At 40.4% G+C, this 23,027-nt stretch overlaps 1 protein-coding gene across 1 annotated transcript in view; it reads left to right on the top strand.

The window, feature by feature from the left end:
- The window catches only part of LOC307241111 (metabotropic glutamate receptor 4-like), a gene marked incomplete at its 3' end in the record, with an annotated part of 141,841 nt that overhangs the window by 47,025 nt on the left and 71,789 nt on the right, over positions 1-23,027 (top strand). The window contains exon 2 of the mRNA XM_080015117.1: positions 21,394-21,610. Within this exon, the coding sequence (XP_079871243.1) occupies positions 21,394-21,610 (217 nt within the window). The remainder of the gene's footprint in view (positions 1-21,393; positions 21,611-23,027) is intronic.

The following is a 23,027-nucleotide window of genomic DNA, read 5'->3' as shown; positions in this document are numbered from 1 at the left end:
GGGCATGGAAATTGATTTTTTTTTACACTTCCCAATACCTGAGCCTTTTGTGAGTAATAACATAATAGTGAGTTATAAGATAGTAATACGTATTTTTTTCATTATTATTATTATAAAGAAAGCACCATATTTTTTGTATACATATATTTGTTATCACGCACATCTAATTGTGTCAAATTGGGAAATTAAATGACATTCCACAATTGCATTTTCAGTCCTCGCTTTTGTTTTGTGTGAAATTTGGATATTTATAAAATCATTAGTAGATTCAATAATAGTATAAATATTTCCATATACCATACCAAGATGTAAAAATCCAATAATTAAAATGGAAATTAAAATGTTAACAACACTTAAACATGACTTTAAATGTAAAACGCAATTTTGTAGACGCTCCCCTACCACTTCAATCCTCACCTAAGAAATCCATTCATAAAAACCTGCATATTCATTTCACTGCTGAGCCACAGAAAGGATGGGAATGCATTCTGACATCATTCTGTTCAATATTTGTGCAAGAGGAGAATCGCCCCGAGGTTCCGGGTCCTGGCTCCGCTGAATAAACAAACAGATAGTGGTTGGTTCGCAGGGTGTTCCTCACCCGCCTCCCCTCTTCCCTCCATGTTACTTTGTATTAAAAACCCCTGTTGTGACCATAGGTGTAGATTTCAGGGGGGGTAGGGCATAAGGCCCCCTCAATATTTAAAACACGTACATTTGCCCCTGAATTTGCCTGGTGACTGAATTTTGTGTTTTCCTTTCCATAAATAAATACATTTCCACCATTAATTGATGCTGAAAAGGCACACATTGATGCATAATAATTCACCAGAATGCAGGAAATTAGGTGTTTGACGTTCAAAAGACTTTGTTTGCCCTTCAATGAATCCCATTGCCAGTAAGGTATTTGGGGGTGGAGAAAAGAGATGTATTCAGCTTATGCCTTAAGTATACAGCCCATACATTATTTTTTTCTCTTCTAATAGGATCGTAGTCTTCTCTTCCAGGGGAAAACTTGTAAACAGGTTACAGAGCAGTGGCTCCGCATTCGTCCTTGGTCATTAATTCATGACCCAAACAAAACCATTAGAACCATTCTAATGTGTTCCACAGAAAAAACTAGTGCGGTAAGCCCACACAGCTCCCATGCATGTTTTAAACACAAAATCAAAAAAGAAATAAGCGTAATAAGGGCTACTGACCCAATTAAATAAGACGCCATTGAAACAATGGAAACTTCATTTCCGTGAGCTTCCAAAATACTGTTTTTATCCAGACAGCAATAAAATGCAAATAGGCATGATTACATCAGGAAAATAACAAAAGTATGTAAAACTCTGAAAGGCTTTGCTCATTGCTTTGCCTTGCGAAAGTCGAGTGAACACCAGTTGAAAACCGCTGCAGCAGAGGATCAGTGGGTTCACAGTTGGACGTTATGTAAGTGTTAATGCAGCCAACCAGTCATCGAAAATATCCCCCACACGGTGTCCAGGGTCTGTGTATTGCTGAAAAGAGTTATGTTATTGTCACAAGTCTCTTGTAGTTGTGGAGTAGAGAGATGGACCAGGAGACAGGTTCGAAGGAAATCAGCGTTGCTGGGTGTTTATTTATGAGAGAGAGAGAGGGAGAGAGAGAGACAGAGCCACAGCAGCTTTTCAAGACAAATTACCTCAATCTTCTGCAGCTGCGTCCCCTGCTGTTTGCCAGTGCTGACCCTCCCCACCTTACTTGCTACGTCAAAGAAGGCATTGATATTAATTTTAAATTATTTTATAACACCCTACATATTACAAAGCTACTCACTGTTAAATGTGAAATGGACTTTTCATTAGACTTTAATTGTAACTTCTATGTCACTGCTAGCTAATGTCAGCATTAGCATTAGCCTGTACTTCTGATATGAGGGATGTGTATCCAGGTAGGGAATTGGTTGCCTGTGACAATGGTCATTATGAACAGACAGCGGCCATTATTCAGAGATAACTGACATCTGATTGCCACTATTTGCCAATCAGAATTGAGTATTCCACCGAGCTGAACTCAACATAATATTAATACCTCCACTGATAGCCATTTAGCAAGTTTTCCTGAAAATATTCTCATAATAATAGTTTCCACTTTCTATTGTTGCGTTGTTGTTTTCTATTGCTGACCCAATAGCAAAGCATGAACAAGAGCAGGTGTATTTGTGTAACTTTGCGAATGTCAGATTTGTTCAGTAAACCTGGGAGCCTGGGAGAAAAAATAAAATGTTTAAAGACGCACTTGGGCTTGTTTAGTTCTAAGTAACACTTAGACGACACATCCAGAGATGAATGAATTCCAACCGCATGGGGAGCAACAATGGAGACGGGGGCTGGCGCTCCGTAATATCTCAGCACAAACATTGGGTGGAATATTTGGAATATTATTACCCCGTGATAAAAAATGTAGACGTTGCCATTGTGACTGATATTAAATCCTTCGCAGAAAATGTCTTTTCATCCTGGAAATGAAATCGTCCTCTGCTTGGCGTTTGGAGAGAAAATAACAGCAACAGTAGCTGTATTAGTGAAAGACTTGGGTGCCGGAGGGGATTAAGCAGAGAATCGTCCTACTTCATCTCCCTCATTCCCCCGACTAAAGACTTCCTTCCTTCCTTCCTTCCTTCCTTCCTTCACCCGTTCACTCGCTCACTCGCTCACTCGCTCATTCCTTCGTAAATAGGGAGTCAAAAGGAAGGAACACAGTCAAACCGCAACGTAAACACATCCCTCTGCAGTGCTGGAACACGGCTCCGGGCTTTGTGGCCAGAGCCCTCTGCCAAAATGCGCCGAGCTCAACATCACTCCAATATTTTGTTTGCTGTTTCCAAAATGTCCCACAGGAATAAAAAGATTCATGTAAACTTCGTATCCGGTGATTTCTGTACATTTGTGTGCACCAGCAGCCTAGCGGTCATCGTCTCCATACGGATGCTTTTTGAGGCCGTGCAGTAATGTTGTTCCATGTACAAAGTGGATGAGGGCTCGTTGTCCTTGTCATTGTTGCATAATCTTGTTGGTTATACCGTCGTGGCAATTCCCGCCATTTCAAAAGGTTTCAGGGTGCCGCCGTGTTAAAGAAAAACAAACGAAACAGGATTATTATTTCACTACCTAAAGTGGTGGTTTAGAGGACGACGCTTGGCGGAGTACTTTTCCCCCAGCGTTTCACTGCAATAACTCAAACTGCGCTCCCAGGGGCCCGTACTACGAAGCAGGATTCAGAGTTTGCGGGGCAAGTTAAAGGTTAAACCCTGGCTTTTCAGTGTCATGACGGTGGTTCACTTTTTTAAAGGGGTACGTCGCCATGCTAACTTCCGCTGGGCACCTCCCCTGCTCCGGAGCGGGTTATGTGGGAGATAAGGAATCAACACGTATTGAAAGCACCACCTACTGACCGATCAATTCCCTTTGGAAAATGGCTTCACCGTTCCTTGAAGATCCCGTGGACCTCGGCTCACATATAGTGAGAGGGTCTCTTAGGAAAGCAAGGGTGTTTAGACCGACAATGCCCTTTGGCTTTCCCTGGCGAGTATTTTTATGAAAAATATAAATTCTTGTCCTAAAACAGACTGATTAAAGCACTAAAGCCTTTTAAGATTTGCAAGTTACCCTATTTACCGGCTTGAATTATGTTTTTATATTTGTTCTTTATTTGCTCCCAAGACACTGCCAGGGTTGCAGCTGAAAGGATAAGGCTGGAATTGTCTTGCAAGCCACGAGAATACATCGAAGCAACACATTCATTTTATGGAATACACAATTGTAATTATAGTCATATCTACTCGTGCCTTAATGATGGGGCATTAATCTGTGTATCATTCGATCATTTCATATCCAATTTAGAATCCAAAACCAGAAAACCAATCATGGGCGTTTTTTCGTCCCATTTTGCTCTGAAATTAAAAATAGAACATGGGAAAATGAAATTTTTGTTTTCATCATTTAATATTTCTGCTTTGGCGCACCCGGGCCCCGGGGGGCCGGGATCCCACCTCGATCCACTTCCACCTCACTCACCGGGGGGGACGAGGGAGGTGGACGGGGAAGGCGCAGCCACCCCCCCTCCTCAGCGCAGGGGCTAACGCACGCATGGGTCAGGGTCTCACGAAGCCCCCGAGGTTTCGTGAGACCCCTGCGCCCACAATGAAACCCCTTCAGAGACCCTTTCAACCCACAATGAAAGTGAAGGATCGAGGTGGGATCCTGGTCCCCTGGGCCCCGGGCGCACCTAATTGGAAATATTAAATGATAAAAACAAATATATTCTTTTCTCATGTTCATTTTTTTTTAAATCTCAGAACAAAATCAAAACAGCCCGTTATTGGTTTTCTGATTTTGGTTTCTAAATCGGATATGAAATGATGGAATGATACACGGATTGCCAGTAATATTGATAAGCCTATTAACGTACGCATTCACACTGTCTGCAAATTGTGTTGCCAGCTTTCGTTCCTGCCTTTGTCAGCAGCAACTGTGTTAATTTTAGCCTAGATTATATTTTTAAATCCTTCATATTTGTTTAATATTATAGTTTTCTCATTTTGTGTAAGATATGCGGCCCTGGTAGACTTGTCAAGGTTTGCGATTGGTCATATGCTGCAAACAATGCCCCTTTTACGTGAAGGCGTTCATAGCTAGATAAGCAAAACCTGGGTTGACTTAATGAGTTGATAACCATTGTGGTGACTTAGGCGTTATTGTGGTTGTTATGCTTAGTGAAGCCAGCTTAAGAAAATATATCCTGGGTATATGGAACTTGCTTCGTAGTACAGGCCCCTGTTCTCACACAGATAAAATAGGAAAAAAGAAAGCCTGAATTGGTAAAGTACCATACACAGTTCTGCGTGCTCGGCTGGATTGGAGCAAAGTTTGGGCTATCGTACAGAAATGTTACAGAAGACTCGGGGGAGAATTCACAAAGGATTGATAGCACCATGAATTGCACATGCCCCGCTACCTGCGCCGTCTCAGCGTCCGATTCACAAAAGATACCCGGCTCATGATATGACAGCACAAACACGCTGGTAAATTCTTGCTGCTGAGTGTAATTTGCCTTTGGTTTGCGTCTTATTGTGGCTCCACGGAGATGCAAGGATTCAAACACGCTACACTTTTAGATTAAATGAACTTAGTATTTTTAGGTTTATGTGCAGTGACTATTAAACATTTAAATATTATGAGTAAATCTATGATGAAGCCATAAATAAAATATGTATATTTACATTTTTATTTAAGAAATTCTAGTTCTCACTGAATCTTAATATTACAGTGTAGAAATTGAATTGTAGAAAATGAAAGTTAATTTCATATATTTTCTCTACAACAAAGTTCATTTTTTCGGTGCAGGTTTGAACGCCACGGTATTTCGGGTGCAGAGACCATGGTCCTATGAGGTTCGATGCCATCTGTGGTTCAATGACAATTTTGACTTTATTGCTATTCCCTGTAACTTTTAGGTTGTTTTTTTCGATATCTTTTGAGTTCAACAGGAATTATGGAACCAATTGAGTCAACGTTTGTGACGCCTTCTTTTGTACAATAAGTATTAAACGTTTCGACAACGTGCTTTTTGAGTGAGTTTTGAAGTCTAGGTGTGTTTTTCTTTACAAATCAAGACTTGATAATCTAACAATGGCATAGCCGTCAGTGCTGAAAAAAATACATATGTTCAAATCGAGAATCGAATCGTGGATTTGGAGAATGGTGACACCCCTATTATTTTGCAATAATGACCGACTGGCTGCACATGATCGCTTACTTGTTGCCATTATCCGAAACATTAACACGTTAGACAACATTACCTTTCAAACTTTGTTGTCTTCCTTTTAGCCTTGAAGGTCACTTTTCGGCTCTGGCGTCCCCTGGTGATGCCTCCTTATTAGAATATGTCCGACTGAGCGTGACCGAAATGGTGCTCGTCACGTCGCTGATAGCGGAGGAGTGTTGGCACTGTAGGGACGACTCGCAGTTTGAGCTTTTAACCGCGTCTGGAATGAATCCTTTCAGCCCCCATTAGGAGACATTTTCTTTCCCCGGGAAATAGTTGTGACTGATGGTTTATTAACTGCACTTCCAGTAGATGAGTTCTGGCACAAAGTGTGACTTCTTTAAAATGGTGGACACTTGAGTATACGCTGGAGAAGTAATAATACATATCACTGGATTCATCGACCTGTGCCAATATGGCAAGTGGGGTTTCAGCCAAATAACATAACAGCAAAACAGAGCGTGTTTTGGGAGGAGGATAGGAGTAGGTAAGACTTGACACGGTATGATTATAGTCTGTTATTATAGGCAATATAATGTTTTTACAGGGTTTACAATCCTCAGGTAATGAGGTAATTAATTGTGCGACAGGGACAAAAAAATACAAAAATGCATATTATGTTAAAAATAATTATTGTATTGTATTTTTCCCAACATTGGTCATGCAAACAAAACCTCACTTTAGAATTCACTGTATCTGCCTTTTGAATCCAAAATATCTGTCTATAAATGTCACTCCTTGCCAGTAAAAAGTGTATTGACGCTAATAATGACACTACTACAGTACTACCACTAATAATATTCTTTATTCTTTATTCTTCTATTCTATTCTTAAAACTGAAGCTAAAAGTGCTTTGCATGAATGAAAGGTAATCAAACAGATAATAATAATAATGAAATTAAAACAAATGAAAAACAATAAAAAAAGAAATGCATAAAATAAAAATAACGAGCAATAGCACTACTACTATGACTAATTATAATAACAACAACAACAATAATAATAATAATAATAATAATAATAATAATAATAATTATTATTATTATTATTATTATTATTATTATTATACTCATAATAATATTCATAATACTCATAATAATGATAATAAATAAAAACACCTAATAAATGTTTTTATTTTTTCAAGTGCCACTGTAGCACCTCAGCTAACCACATTTTCACCCCATCCTGGGAATACAGGGGCGTGTCCCAATATTGAAGCATGTCCGATGTGTTGGACTACACAATCCCGACGTTTATGTGTAGACACAGCTTTCTGACAAAGCAGTCAAACACACAGACACAGACACACACAGACACACACAGACACACACACACACACACACACACACACACACACATACATCCATCCATCATCCATCCATCCATCCATCCATCCATCCATCATCCATCCATCATTCCATCATCCATCCACCATCCATACATCCATCATAACACATGTTGAATATAAGGTTCCCGAGGCTTTTTTTTTAAATCCCAAACCACATTATTAATTAGTGAACACCTCCTTTTTAATCTGGGAGCTGATTCGATGTCCTACTTTTCCCATTTGATCCCAACCAGTCCTTCTTGGTCTGCAGTAACTTTCTGATGAGTGGTAATGAGGGAACAGAGGAGAGGAAAGATTTGGGACGCGGTATCAGAGGAAGACGCTGATTAGAGACTGATTCAGGAAGAAGCTCCTCAGGGGCCAGTAGTTCTGGACCACTTGTCCAAATTTTTTAATCAATGCACTGGAGATTGATATAGATAAAATTAATTCAAGCACTTTGTCTCAACTCCTGGTTGAATGTATTTCAAGTGAAAAGTTATTTTGTGATGTCCTGAACTATGAATTCAGTGGAACTCTATGAGGTCAGATTTGAGACACAAATGATGTGTGTATGTGTGAATGTGTAGTATGAAAATAGAGACAAATGTCACACAACTTCAACTTCAGTGTCAAACTATCAACGTTCCCTTCCCCTTTAAAGTATTTCCTGAGGAAAAATTTGCATTTGAAGTATTTATTATTGGGAATTGTATTTCCATATCAACATCAGGTGTTGATTTGGTTGCATTTCTTCACTGATTTTTCAGAAAAATCTTGTTGGATGTTCTGCGGTTATACGATTGTGTGCTATGCATTCAGGTTCTGGCTGTAGGGACAGAAATTCATCAATTCGAAGAACTCTGTTGGGTTAGAGAGCAATCGTGTGAAATTTCTGAAATTCCGAAATAATTGAAAAGTTTTTTTTTTTTTTTTTTTTTTCAAATACATGGCATTTTCCCCCCACATGGGTGAAAATAGAGTTATGAAATTGGTTTCAGTGAATTCACACCATGTGGTTGGCGGAAGGTTTTGGTGCAATATCTGTCTCAAATTGGGAATGGTCAAGAGAGAGAGAAGATATATTGGACGAAAAACAACTATCCTACTTGGAAATCAAGACTTTAGACTAATTTTGACTAAACGTACCATACATTTGAATAACCATGTGTTGCAGATGTTGGGTTTTATAATATCGTATATATATTAAATATGTAAGAGATATCCGACCTCCACAGGGTGATCTGAGGTTTTTTTTGTTTTTTTTTACTTACACATATTGGACATATCTGCATTCATGTCTTCCATTGTAGTTTCTATGTAGCCTCACATAATTACAAGCGTCAGTGCTAGTTATTGTTAGCAGTAGCATGTAGGCAGAGCGATAAGAAGGATTTAAAACCAGGCGGAGAAGCGCTAGCCCTTGGCAGCGGTCATTATTCAGAAATAACTGACCGCTGTTTACCACCACTGACCCATCAAAATCAAGCATTCCACAGAGCCGTGAAGCAAATACTGTGTATTATATGAATGCATTCGAGAGCACAGAATCATCCAGTTCCGATAAGACATTGGTTTAGTGTCGACTCCAATGCACAAACTATTAAAAACTCAAGTTGAATCTCCTTCAGGAAATATTAACTGTTTGGGATCTCATAGGAGCATCTCACACCCATAACTCCCCCGGCGACCATTTTGTTGACGATCCGCTAGAAAATGGCCGTAGCCTGGGGAATAGCCGGCGCGGCGGTCAGGAGATGTTTTGCACGGAGGAGAACTCATGTAGGTTTTAAGTGCTGATCCCCCAAGGCGTTTCATAGTGCTATGTGGTATTAATGTTGTTGTTGGAGGTCCGCGAAACAATACTGGACGCTCGAGCCGTTCTGTGTTGCTTGCGACCACGGAAGCACTATGATTCCAGTGCTAATTGACTAAGCGGAGTTCGTTCAGCGGTTTACCTGGAGAACAGCAGTGGCCACGTCCAAGCGCTAATTGCTCTTTTAATAGTTTTATTATCTCCGTCGGCTTTGCTGGTCGTCAGACACATTACTGTCCCTGAGGCGATTCATTAATCATTCATCGCCGTGTCATTAGTTCAAATCTAAAATAAAAAAATAAAAGTCAACCTTTTTGCCCGAGATCGTTTGCGCGTGTAAAGCCAGCAGTAATTTAAATCCCTAATTAGATAATTAATCACAGTTGTCGGCGCACAATTGAATGATTTTGCCGCCGATTCAGAAACAGAATAGCCATGTAGGGCGTGGCGAGGGGTCGTTTTCAGGGTGGAGGGACGAACAGGAAGTGCCAAGGACCTCGGCACATTCCATTGATCCGCGGGGATCCTCTCCGTGTCGCAGGCGGCGCAAACTATGAGAAATGAGCTTTCTAATTGTGCGCTAATGGGCTGAAATCGAACAGCCGTCGGCCTAGATATTGCCGTGTGATGTGTGCCTGTTCTACGTCACGTCCAGTTCATGTCACAGGAGATTTCAGTCCTTGCTCTGCCGCACGTTGCCAGGTCCAGTTCATCAATCCGGTCCTCGATTCTTTCAACGGCGGTGTTCAATCAGCCTGCGCTTATGGATTTTAAGCGGATATGAAAGGCCGATAGACTTCACGTCTTTTAATTGACATTAGAGGCGTGAGGTCTTGTTCAAGGGATCTCTGCATGAATCCAGACCTTGGCCGTTCAGCCGCAGCTCCATTCACGCCGTTGTTGGATCTTTCCATTCTCGAGATAAAGCGTCCACATTTTATAAATGTTGCCTCTGTGCGAGCAATCCAATTACATTGCCAAGGCCAACGCACGGCCTTCACTGAGAAACTCTTTTTCTTTCCTGGATCAGTCTTTCCGGGGGAAGCTGTGGCAGCGATGCGCTCGTCGTCACATCCACCCGTTAGTGCCGCTCGACAGGAATTTCAGCCCTTCTCTGTTAATACCTGCTCTTCATTTCCGTCCCTTCTTGTTTCCAACGCAAGGCGTGGACGTGCTGCTTCGGAAGCCAGATCGGACAGTGCTGCTAGCGGAGTGTGTGGAATCCACCAAGAGCTATTTTGAAATCCTCCCCCTGAAGCCCCTGTCCTCGTGTGGATCAGAGACTTGAAAATATCAGCCAGTCCAGTCTGTGTATTATGTTATGTTAAAATTTATTACACTATTACTCTGTGGTCGCCGTTGTTTTCAAGTAGTAGCCGGTAAAAAAAAAACAGGCCCCTCCCCGCGTTCGTACGCTGCACCAAGGCGCCCGGTGTGGTTCTACCGTTAGTCATACAGGGTGAACTTTTTTTTAATTATTGGGCGCATATTTGGCTACGTCGCTCTGGTTTGTTTTCTTTGGCGGAAGTTCTTACGTTAGGCATACTTGTCAGAAAATAATTACAAATCACTGTATAATGTCCAGTTAAATGGTCATTATCCTCAAATAACCCTCTTTGGAGTGATAAAAGACCCTGATCACCCTGTGTGTGTGGTTGATAATGACTGTCTGGCTGCACGTAATGCCTTTAGTGTTGTGAAAAAAAAAACAAAAAAAAAGGTAAAAGTTCCTAAACATGTTGGTGTTTGGTCACAAAAACAGCATTTGATGAATTAGTGAATCAGACGTTGTTTGGGGGGACCTGGAGGAAGTCTTGATTAATAAGACACTTGGGCAACATATGCTGGAACATCTGTCATGGTCCACCACACCAGGAGAACAGGGCTGTCACACCAAGCGGCAAGCGGGAAGCACGCCGACACCAAGACGTAACGCTTTATTTTTAGCCTTTCTTGCTACAGTACATTTTTTAATCAGTCACTATACAGGTGTGAATAGCGTGTACTGGTATTGTTGGGTGTGTATTAATTTGTCTCTTCTATTGAATCTGCTAAAGTTTTGGGGTGATTTACTGTAATGACGATGGGGGTGATTATCTTTTATGTGCAATCTCACAAAGCCCTAAAACACATGAGCCCAGTGGTTAACTATACGTAAAGCACTCAATCCCATTTGAACCCATGCATCATAAAATCACGTTGTCATTGGTTACGTGTTCTTTTGCAGTGCATTTGTACTATAATATAATTCTTATTTGCCCTACCATGAGATGAGAACCTTGAAACACTAATACATTCATTAATTAGGATTAATTAGCCACAATCTGTCTTTTCTTTTTATTTCCATTCTTTTTTTCTTTATTATTTTTATTATTTGAGATTTATATATATATATATATATATATATATACATATACCTTTCTTTCTTTCTAAAAATAATCTCTCCTCCATAAATCAAAATCAACAGCCTCAGGTAGCGTCTGCACATCCTTCCCTACTCGAGTAGATTCCTTTAATATAGGTCACAGTACATGGTACATTATTTAGTTAGTTCATATGTTGACATGAACAATGCGATTAAAACTAAAAATTATATTAAGGCATTAAAGAAAGCATGCTGAATAGCTGAATATCATGCTGTTGGATATGATATTTAATGTTATTTTGTGCTCTGGATTCAAGAAAAGGTTGTTATGGCTTTTAGTTCATGTAAAAAAAAATAAGAGAGAAAATATATTTTCTATCCAACTTCGTATTTATTTCCAGTATAAATGGTTTCCGATTCAAATCTTTTTTTTTTTTTTTTTTTTGCAAGCTTTGATACCAGATAAGAATCAGAACCCAATCAAAACATGTAAATGACTTGCTGTTGCGTAAGCAGAACCAAACAGGGAAAGAAAATCACACCATGGAATTAGAAGAATATCATTTGATGGATTATGAGTCACTATTTTCATGTCATGCCGGGCTTTGTCGGAGACATGGTGGTATAGATACCGTATTTCCTCAAACATAAATCGGTAGTCAAATAAAAACCAGGGCTCTAATAAATGCTGGGGGCTTGGTCTACACGAACAAATAAAAGCCTGCCTCAAATACAGACCTCAGGAAAAACTGATCGGAGCCGCAGCGCTGTTCAGGTACGGTGCTCCGCTCCCAAACAAAGCCAATAAAAACAGTGTGTTTTTATTGGCGATGTATTTAGTTTACTCCATTTCCTGCTGCTGCGTAGCAGATCGCTGATCGCCTCTTGGCGCAAATGCTCCGCTCTGCGCGCGCTCGCTCTCCAGCGCGACAAGAAGTAAGTGGTGCGTTCAAGGCAAACTCTGTCAAAAACTCTCATTCTCCCGTCGGCTACCACCTCAAGTGTAACTTTTAGATTCAAGATTCAAGATTCAAGATTTTTATTCGTCACTTACATATACATACTTTCATACATTTACTTTCATACACTTTAGGGCACTAGCACTAAAATTCTTACTAAATTATGATTAAATATACTTATCAACCAGAGGGAATTAGATATAAATGCATGCCTCTAATATAATCCTGCTTCCAATAAGGGCCTGGTACCCTCTGCAGTTGAGGTAAATAAAGGCCGGGGTCACTATTTGAGGAAATATGGTATTAGCAATTACTATGAAACATCTACTTATGACAATGGAAGACTACCAATTCTTCCATTGTAGTTTCTGTGTAGATTCACATGATGTTGCCGCTGGCTAAAGTTAGCATTAGCAAGTAGCATGTACAGTAGGTGGCGTGATACGATCAAGGGACACGAAACCGGCCAGAGATGTGGTTGCCCATGACAACGGTCATTATTAACAAACCAGACCAGCGACAAAATTCACAAATAACTGACTGTTGACTGCTGCTATTGACCAATCAGAATGGAGCCTTCCACCGACGTATGTAACAGTGACTGATAATATAAAACTAGAAGGTAGTTGATCAGCCCCATTGAAGAGATACTTCCCCGCAGCCAGCCTTCTTAGAAAGGAAACAATTGGTGATATCTCAGAGTGGAGTTTTGAAAGACATCACAATTTCTGAGGCAATCCTCATTCCTCTCTTATTGTACATCAGCATAAAGCTGGAGAAGACATTGGCTCGTGCCCAGCGGCGGCTTCTCCTCGGCGGCTTCTTAATTGAATCTGACTACTCGGTGCCAGAAGCCGGCACCAACAACAGAAAAAGAAAGTGTCTAATTCACAAAGCACCCGCAAAATGGTGAAATGCACCCCGAACTGCGCTGCACTCAAATGGCATCTCAGTGCGGCTGTGCTATTTGCGCGTATTTAAATGACGTGTTATGCTGGCATTTGGTACAAAATTGGCCCCTTTGTATGCAAATGAGCCATGTTGCAAAAAACAAGTCCAATCAAGAAACACCAGCGCCAATAGCCACATGCAGTTAGAATGAAAATATTACCGTCTGCAGAGAGCTGGTGGTAACTGGGCAGAGTATTGATTGATTGTTTGTACATTTGACATATTTCACATGAGATAAAATGTCCAGTGTTGTACATTCTCTTCTGCTACGAGCTGCATTAGGGCTGATTAAAGCGCCAACCTGACGCCGCCCTTCATTCCTTCATGTACTCATCCCGTTTGAAAATACTCCTCAGTCTCTTAAATGTTGTTTCCCAGAAAAAGTCGAGGCATTTCTTTCCAGCCCTGTTGATTTTCCTTTGCTTCCTCTGATGCGCAGTGCAGGTGTATGTCATTTCCGTGCTGTGTTCTTTTGTTGGTGGTGTTTTTTTAATGAGCGTCATTTCTCCCCGCTCCGATGCTGAGCCAAATGAACTCATTGAATTTTTACATTTTTTAAGCGACCGATTTGAACATTAAATCTGCATCAAAGAATCTGCGTCCTGCTTGGAACTCACATCACCGCAATTAACCGTATTTTCCATTTGTTCATTTGCAATTAAGTGGATACGGCTCGGTGTTCAGCCTTCGATTTAGAGCCCTAGACTTAGAGTCTGAGAAGACATATATATATATATATATATATATATATATACACACACACAAATAGAAGATATGTATGTATACAGTATATTTACAGTATATACAGTATACTGTATCTGAGAACATATACTGTATATGATATATACTGTACTGTAATGCATATATATAATGTATATATAAAATATATAATGTATATAAACTGTATATATACCGTATATATATGGTATATATACAGTTTCTGAGAAGATGTATATGATATATACAGTATATATATACTGTGTGAATATATATATATATATATATATATACAGTCTCTGAGAAGATATATATATATATATATATAGTATATATACAGTATATACACACATAATGATCGATGAGGTCTTGTTCATGTATACCGTTTTTCTTCTGGAGCCAAGATCTCTTCTTTCCCGCACAACAACAACAACAACAACAACAACAACAACAACTCACTGTGTATTTTCCCCTAAACCTCTGCTCTCTGGGTCGAGGGGGAACCTTGGGAAATCTAATTTCTCGTCTCAAGCAAAGAGGAGGCCGTGTTCTATTATTGTTAGAGCGAGGAACACAATCCAGCCACCATCGCAGCGACTCCGGCGAGGACCACGGAAATCTCGTAAACACAACAAACGCGATAAGCTTTTGCTTTACCCGCCTCTTGACAGAAACGCTGAAATGGTGTGATCTTTACAGTGGTGGAAAGTCCCCCTCGGGTGCAAAAAAGACAAGACTCACTGAAGCTGCTAGGGGCAGATACGGCGTCGTTTGGAGAAGATAGCAACACCATACATGACATGTACAGAATGAAAACAATATTTACAGTCCCGCTATGTGATATTTTGCGTTGATATCATGGGTGTAAACTAGATAGGTAGAGAGAGAGATAGATAGATAGATAGATAGATAGATAGATAGATAGATAGATAGATAGACAGACAGACAGACAGACAGAAAGGCAGGCAGGCAGACAGACAGACAGACAGACAGACAGACAGACAGATAGATAGATAGATAAATAGACAGACAGACAGACAGACAGACAGACAGACAGACAGATAGATAGATAGATAGATAGACAAACAGACAGATAGATAGATAGATAGATAGACAGACAGACAGACAGATAGATAGATAGATAGACAGACAGACAGACAGACAGATAGATAGATAGATAGATAGATAGATAGATAGATAGATAGATAGATAGATAGATAGATACATAGATAGATAGATAGATAGATAGATAGATAGATAGATGGATAGATAGATAGACACAGTAGATAGATACTTTTTTATCATAGAAAAAATAAATAAAAAATGTATTAAATGTAAGAACTGTATATATTGTATATTGCCATATTCAAAGAATAAAGCAATATACAATAAATCATAAAAATAAATAAATAAAGAAGAAAAAAACATAAAAAGATACCGTATTTGCCATGTATACCAAAAATAAATAATAGTAATAATAATAATAACAATAACAATACAAATAACAATACTACTACTACTACTACTACTACTACTACTACTAATAATAATAATAATAAAAATATACTTTACAAATCAGAAAAATGAACCTAAAAATAAACAATGAACAGTACAAATGTGTAATGTACAATAAACCTAATGGTGAAGGACAAATAAATATATACCCCCCCCCCCAAAAAAATAAAAAGAAAACAATCAAAAATAACCCTAGAAAAATAAACTAGAAATAAAAATGTCGGCAATGTACAATAAATCTAAACACTAACTAGAAGGGAACTTCACGCAGTTAAATTCTATTTGAATATGTGTTTTTATTTTTCAGGCAAAATGGCGTCATTTGGCGTGTGCTGGGTGCTCCGGTTGAGTGGGTGGGCGTTTCGGGGGGAGTCATTATTCGGTTGTGAGCGATGGGGGAGCCGGGCGAGGTGCCGTGGTTGTGGATGTCGGCAGGAATCCTGTGTGATATCAGCTATCTGAGTGGAGATGAGTCCCTGGGAGCAGAGCGTATCCTGGTGGGCGGCTCGCCGGGAAGAGATGAGCTGTGACAGATCCAGACCGGTGCCTTTTCATACTCCAAATGTATGTTCTTCCTGCGCGCGGGGCGGCAGGGGGTACAGGCGATGGCAAGATTGTGGGGAAAAAAATTAAATCATTATTAGTAAAGGGTATTGAATGGTGTGTGAAGAGTATACTTTTGATAGTGCTGCACTATAGTTATATTAAGAATTTTTATTTGTCACATGACCCCACTACAACGTATGCATATATATACACACACGCTTTTTTTTGGGGGGTGGTGGCCACTGAAATGTGGCCTCTGCATTTTTCACATCCTGGCTTGTCCTTCCTCCGGGGGGGCAGCCAGGAGCAGTAGGCAGCATTCGTCAACGCGCCCGGGGTGTCCCTCGCTGGTGATGCGTGCATGTTTTTGGTGGGGGTCCTTACTGATGTTAGATGGAGGAAACCACACAGAAAGGCTCCTATTTGGGAGATAAACTCCTGGAGCACGGTGCCAACAGCGCCCCAGTCGGGAATCGAACCCAGGGCCGTCTTGCTGTGAGGCAGCAGTGCAATGCACTGCACTGCGCCACCGTGCCACACACACTCTAACGGAAGTGTTTCCGAGAAATTCTGCCAATTTTCATGTTCGTCAGGTGATACTGGTCACCCTACGACTGGCTGGTTGTACATTATCACCTGACTTGTTATATCGTACTAGTGCACTCAAAAGGATGTGGTTCACATCTAACTCTATCTTACTGTAAAGGCAGGAATCTGTCTGTCTGTCTGTCTGTCTGTCCGTCCGTCCGTCTGCCTGTCTTGTCCTTCGATTATCTCGACAACCATTCATCCGACGCGACACGTGCATATTAATAAACTTCCAATAAACAGCGAGCAGTGGGCCAGCGGGGGGGTGGGCGGGCGCTTCCGGGCTCTGAGTCACAAAGGGGTGTCTTGATGCTCAGGACTGAATCGTCGACGTTTTTGTTCAACTGCGCCATTCACGCGTCTCGGGAAGCCTTACTGTACGTTTTGAAGGGGTGCGCGCCCCCGTGTCACAAACGCCGGGGAAGAGAGGCGCGTCGGTTCGGCTGCTGCAGCGACGACGGGGAGCAACAAATAAAATAAATGCCAGAGCCCAAAGTCTGAACGCCAACAGGGAAACGAACAAGCGGCTTCCAGGAACACGAGTCAGCGCTGCCGACGTAATTATCCGAACTCAACGACACTCTGTGTTACTGTGTTTATGACCAGCGTTTCCCTTAAACGAATCACAAGGTCTTTACTGTAATAAAGAAAAGATCAAAACACATAGTTCCACTGCTCAAACCGACGGAACGTGAAGCGTTCGCCACCAGAACTCATCAGCCACACACCTTTTGCAAAAACATGCAAATGATATTCAGTCGCTATAGGAACAGGAACCTCTTCATAGCATCAAAGCTCTGTGAGGAAGAGGAAGAAAGCGTCCCAAAAAAAAAAAAAACAGTGGAATTGTGAAGCGTGGAACGTACAGCGGAATGAAGGTCCAGACCTCTCCCCGGCGGACCGTGTGCAAAAACAATGTCGGAATTAGGGATTATGGGATGCCGGCTGCACATCGCGCGTTGTTCCTGTCCGAGCCATTGGCCGACATCGACCGTCGCACAAATATCCTATTAGAACGCGCACGCACGCACGCACACACGCAGATCTTTTGTGGCCATTATCTGCTTTTAAAGGTAACAGACTTAACAAAACTACTCTGGATTGACATGTTCGATGCTGCGTGGGATATGACACATAGAAAGCCGCAAGACGATGTTTAAGATGTTTGTTAAAGAACACATTATGGTTAAATTAACTCACATACAGCATTGGTGCAAGCAGACAGCCCATGTGCTTATGGTTTGTCGCCTATTTTCCTTCCCATGTCATTTTCCCATGCTGGTCACTCTTATCTGGCATATTCATATTTTTAAATATGCGTGTGCTGGAGGCAACTTGATGCTGTTCTATGCACATTAACATGAGATGCTCCACATTTCCACTTGGGTCATCATCCGCTGATGCTGTCAGTCTTCTTTCCTGCTCCGCACGGAAACTGACACCAGTTAAAAGCTGCTTCTTGGTACAAAAACACGGTACAGAAATTTATTTTAAGTTAAATATGACTGTATAACACTATACCTCACCCTGTCTTACAGTATATTTATCACTTGGAATTTCTAAATCCAATTGCAAAAATTAGCATATTTCCCCCTGTGTGAATTATTGAAATGATTGTGTGTTTTACACGTTCTTAATGTTATGTATTATTATGCTTTGTGCATAATACGGTGTGGATACAAACCAGTGTAACACATTCCTAAGAAACAACTTCACAATAATAAAAGCCCTTAAAAATAATAGCCCTTAAACCCAACACTGTGTATTATCCACAGACAGACTGCAATGTGTCAGATGTTGTGATTACAGCTGTTGTACATTTTGGATTTGGAAAATTATATATATATATATATATATATATATATATATATATATATATATATATATATATATATATATATATAATAAAGGTAAATATCGATGATTGAAGGGATGATTGACGATCGTTTTTTTTTCCCACGGCAATACTAAGGCGATTTTAACTAAGTTGCTATAAGAACCAAGATGTTGTGAAAAATAATCTCTGCACCATACTGTGCATTGAGAGATGTTTCTGGTGGAGCAGAAAGAAATCGAAAGAAAGAAAGAAACACACTTTGCACCCCTGTTGCTCACAATTTTTCAGCTGACCCGCAACTGTCGGAGCGGACGCGTCCATCCGCCCTCGAGATCCCAGCCGCCTCAGTGTAGGAAACACCGGGTTTCAAAGCAATAAAACATTATTTTGGAGCATTGCCCTGTGCGTTTCGGGACTTCTCTCAGTAATTCCCTCTCGCAGGTGCGCGCTGTCCAGATAGGAGACCTGCATCTCAGTGCGCCGGGCACGCTACCTGTCGGAACGCTCGCTCGGTTCCGGTGCACAAACCAGAAAACGCTGTCTTGAAAAGCGACACCAAAAAGTAAAAGGACAGATTGGATGATTGATCACTGGCCACGTGGAAGCTCTTATATACAGCCTTCAAATGTTTTGGTTTTTTGCTAAAAACTGGCAATATTTGCTGTTTGCTGTAGTTGGTAATATTTAAGAAATTATTTATTCTTCAATATGTTATTAATTAGTTTGAAAAGTAATTTTAATTAATAAAAATAAAAATTAATATTTTTGTCTTGAAACCCTTGTGGTGTTCAATGTAATGTTCATATTTTTACTGTAGAATGAGTGGTGTGATGAGGCAGCACTGTTGGGGTAATGCGCTGGTGGTGGTGTGTGTGTGTGTGGGGGGGGGGGGCACTAAATCCTAATCTCACCCAGGGCACCAAAATGGCTAGAGCTGGCCCTGCGAGGGGCTTATCCCTTTCAACGTTCATTTATGTGTTGAAACGCATTCTATCAATTTAGCAAAATTGAAGAATTGACTGACAAGTCCTTAATTTAAAAGATATCTTTCCAAGCGACAGTTGCGTTGACTTTTTATTCACTTTGCTTGAAGTATTAGCTCTAAACCCTAACCCCAACCCAACCATTTTTTACCCTAAAATAACAGCTTCAAAATCATTTTGATGGTTTACTGACTTGTAATATGGAGAATGGGGCCTCTTTCATTCCCAACCACCCCCCCGGACGCTTGATCTTGCACTTTGTAACTTAGATGTTAGGGTACAAAACTGAGGGAAAAGTGTGTTCCGCCTGTCAGCACTACACTGACTTGATGTTTGGCTCCGGTAATTGCCATTTTTTTTGCCTGATAAAATGTATAAAAGAAAGTTAAATTATAAACTTTCCGTGGACTGAGTGCTCGCTGAAGCGGCAAGGTCCGTGCGAGGGACGCTGTAACCTACATGTAGGTGTACATTATATTTGCATTTTTAACATAGACTGTTATTGAAACGGGACCGATAAGGTTCAAATTTGTCGGGTAAACCGAGCTTTATGACGGTGGTGTAAAAGTGCGATTGCACTCAGAAACTGTAGGCGCGGCAAATCCCAAATACAAAAAAGTCACGTAGTTCTGCTTTGAATTATGTTTCTGTTCCAGAATACGAGAATAACTCTCTGTACTGTGGGTGATAGGAACACTGGGTGTTTGTTAAAACTTTTTTTTCCACACTTGTTTTTTTACCGCGTAGCTCTTGAACCACAGTCAAGCGTGAGTCAGTCGTGAACACACCGACAGATGGTTATCATTTTAACTGTTTCAGGTGGAACTGTGCCAACCATAGAGGGAAAACAACAAAAAAATATCAATTACTAATGGGAAGTCGAGATGATGAGACGTTGAAGATTGATCTTTGTCTGGCTGTCATTCTGATTATGTAAATGAGACACATACAGTAGATCACACTCATACCAAGGTGTAAGTGTGATCTAAGGCTTGATTTGAATCCACATCGCAAACACTTAGAACCTTTCACAATGTCCTACTAATAGATACTTACGCAAGACTGGCAAACGACTGGTTGGGAGCTAACAAATCTTGTAAATGACTCAGGAGTCGGGAGTCACTCCGGCAAAAGAGTTGGCCAAGGACTAAGTTAAAGTCCGAGGCAAACAACGTTGGGGTATTTGGCATAATTCACATTGAATGACTGACTCTGAACTCCACCAAATGAATAATTTGGACAGAATGAAATGATTCCCGTGAGAATTCCATTCATGACCCAGAGTCTCTGGGTGACCAGAGTCTTGTTTATCATTCACACGAAGTCCTCCCTCGCTCACCGTGAAATATTACTATTATTATTATTATTATTATTTTTTTTTTTAAATTATTATTATTTTTTTAACCTTTGCTGTCAGCATGCTGGGCATACAACACAGAGTATTTGTGCTATCTCATCTAGGACAGAGTTAGTCTGTAAGTGCAGTTCAAGTTGTCAACCTGCATTGCAGCTCTTAATTCTCTAATCATCAAGAACTGCTGCAATAACTCTGTCCTGTAGGATGACAAGAGCACAGCTTGTTGTTATACAGAACCTCCACCAATCCCCCTCTTTGTTGAACAATTTTTGGTGAATAACTAACAAGACAAATAAACATCGGACGATAAAATGTATTGGGAAAAACAGGGTTAATCAGGTCACCGTGCATTAAACCAACCAAACCATCAATCAAACAAAGGGAAATTTAAAAAATTTTAACGACTTTTTGCTGAGTCGAACCTTACGTCACCGCTAATAGTTCTCACTAGTTCTAATGGACACAGAGCAGCTCCTCTGACAGAAACTGAAAAAATTAGATTAATTAGTACAGCCTTGCAATTTTGATCTTGCAACACAAGAGCTCATTCCCATGGTTTATGTACTTGAGGTGGAATTTGAAACATTTTCACGCCCCACCTGGCGATCTGCTCAAACCATGTCTCCATCCCCTTCCCAGATCCCTCAGGTCAGCTACGCCTCCACCGCCCCGGAGCTGAGCGACAACACTCGCTACGATTTCTTCTCGCGGGTGGTGCCTCCGGACACCTACCAGGCCCAGGCCATGGTGGACATTGTCAAGGCTATGCGCTGGAACTACGTCTCCACCGTCGCCTCGGAGGGAAACTACGGAGAGAGCGGCGTGGACGCCTTCATCCAGAAGTCTCGGGAGGACGGTGAGTTTTTATTTGTTTAGTTTAGTTGTTCAGTTTTTACATTTTCATTTGAAGTCCATCAATTAGACTTTGGAAGGTACCATTATCTGGATCACATTATCTGTATGAAATAGAAATAAGTATAATGTTGGCTGTATGGGATAAAAGTGGGTAAAGCACATGGAAGGAATTGATGGATGCATGTGTGGGTGGATGGGTAGATTTTTGGGTGGATGGATGGGCGGACAGATAGATGGGTGGATTGATGGATGCGTGGGTAGATGAATGGATGGATAGCAGAGTGTTTCCTTTCCTTTCTTCATTTAATTCACCACAAATTCAAATTATAAGAAATGTAATCTGTACCCTACACTCACTTATTAACTAGATTAAATAAATTAAATTAAACTATTAAACTGAAACTTAAATTCAATTGTTCATTGGTTTATTTTTAGGTTCACCTCTTTTGCCTGTTGTCTGTTTTTTAGGGTTATTTTATTGTTTATTTGTAAATTTTTACGTTGAATATATGTTTTTATTCCATTAATATATTATCTATCTATCTATCTATCTATCTATCTATCTATCTATCTGTCTGTCTGTCTGTCTGTCTGTCTGTCTGTCTGTCTGTCTGTCTGTCTGTCTTTCTTTCTTTCTATTTTTCTATTTTTCTATCTTTCTATCCAAAACCTCACGTCGTTCCAGTATTTAGTTACAAACACATGTTTCCTGGCACAGTGACCTACATCCCTGGTGTTATGTCCTGTACCCTCGTCCGTGCTGCTGCTGCTCCAGGGGCAGAGCAGCGGGGTGCTGACAGCGATACTGAGCGATGCCGGAGCTGATTGTGTTTATCCTCAACTCCTCATCGCTGATGCTTGTTTTGATATACAGCGGATAACAGGATTAGCTCAGCTGAAGACTACATCGAAATGAGAACTATAACACTTCACTACTTAATGCTTAAATCTCTCTTGAACCGCGGTGGTTCTCTCTCAAAAGAAAAACAACTTTGATTTTCGCGTACATCCTGTTGGCTTAGAGAGTGGGATCATCCATCTAAGATAAAATAAGAGAACACCTTACTAATCCCAGGGGGGAAATTCAGGAAATATTTTTGGCAAATCACTCTTGCATGGAGATACTGATTTTTAGTGTTATAGTAAAGTTGTGTTAACTAAAGAAAGTTGATATAAGAGTTAATTGTTATCAAACGTTTAACTAGGTTATAAATACTTTTTTTTTTTAATTTACTAAGAATTAACCAATGCAGTTGTAAATGTTGGAATTATATTGTATTCCTGAAAATATTCTCCTTTTAAGTCACTTCCTCTTATTATAAATCATTTTCTAATGCATAAAATAACTAGTAATAAGCCACTTTATAAGATTCTCTCTGTGGGGCCCTAATCTGTGAAGATCTTTATTGTTAGATGTG

The sequence above is a fragment of the Zeus faber genome (genome assembly GCF_960531495.2).
Source record: "Zeus faber genome assembly, chromosome: 15".
In the NCBI taxonomy this organism is placed as follows: domain Eukaryota; kingdom Metazoa; phylum Chordata; class Actinopteri; order Zeiformes; family Zeidae; genus Zeus; species Zeus faber.
Note: the sequence above shows the minus strand (reverse complement) of the source record. Positions and strands in the feature narration are given on the sequence as shown.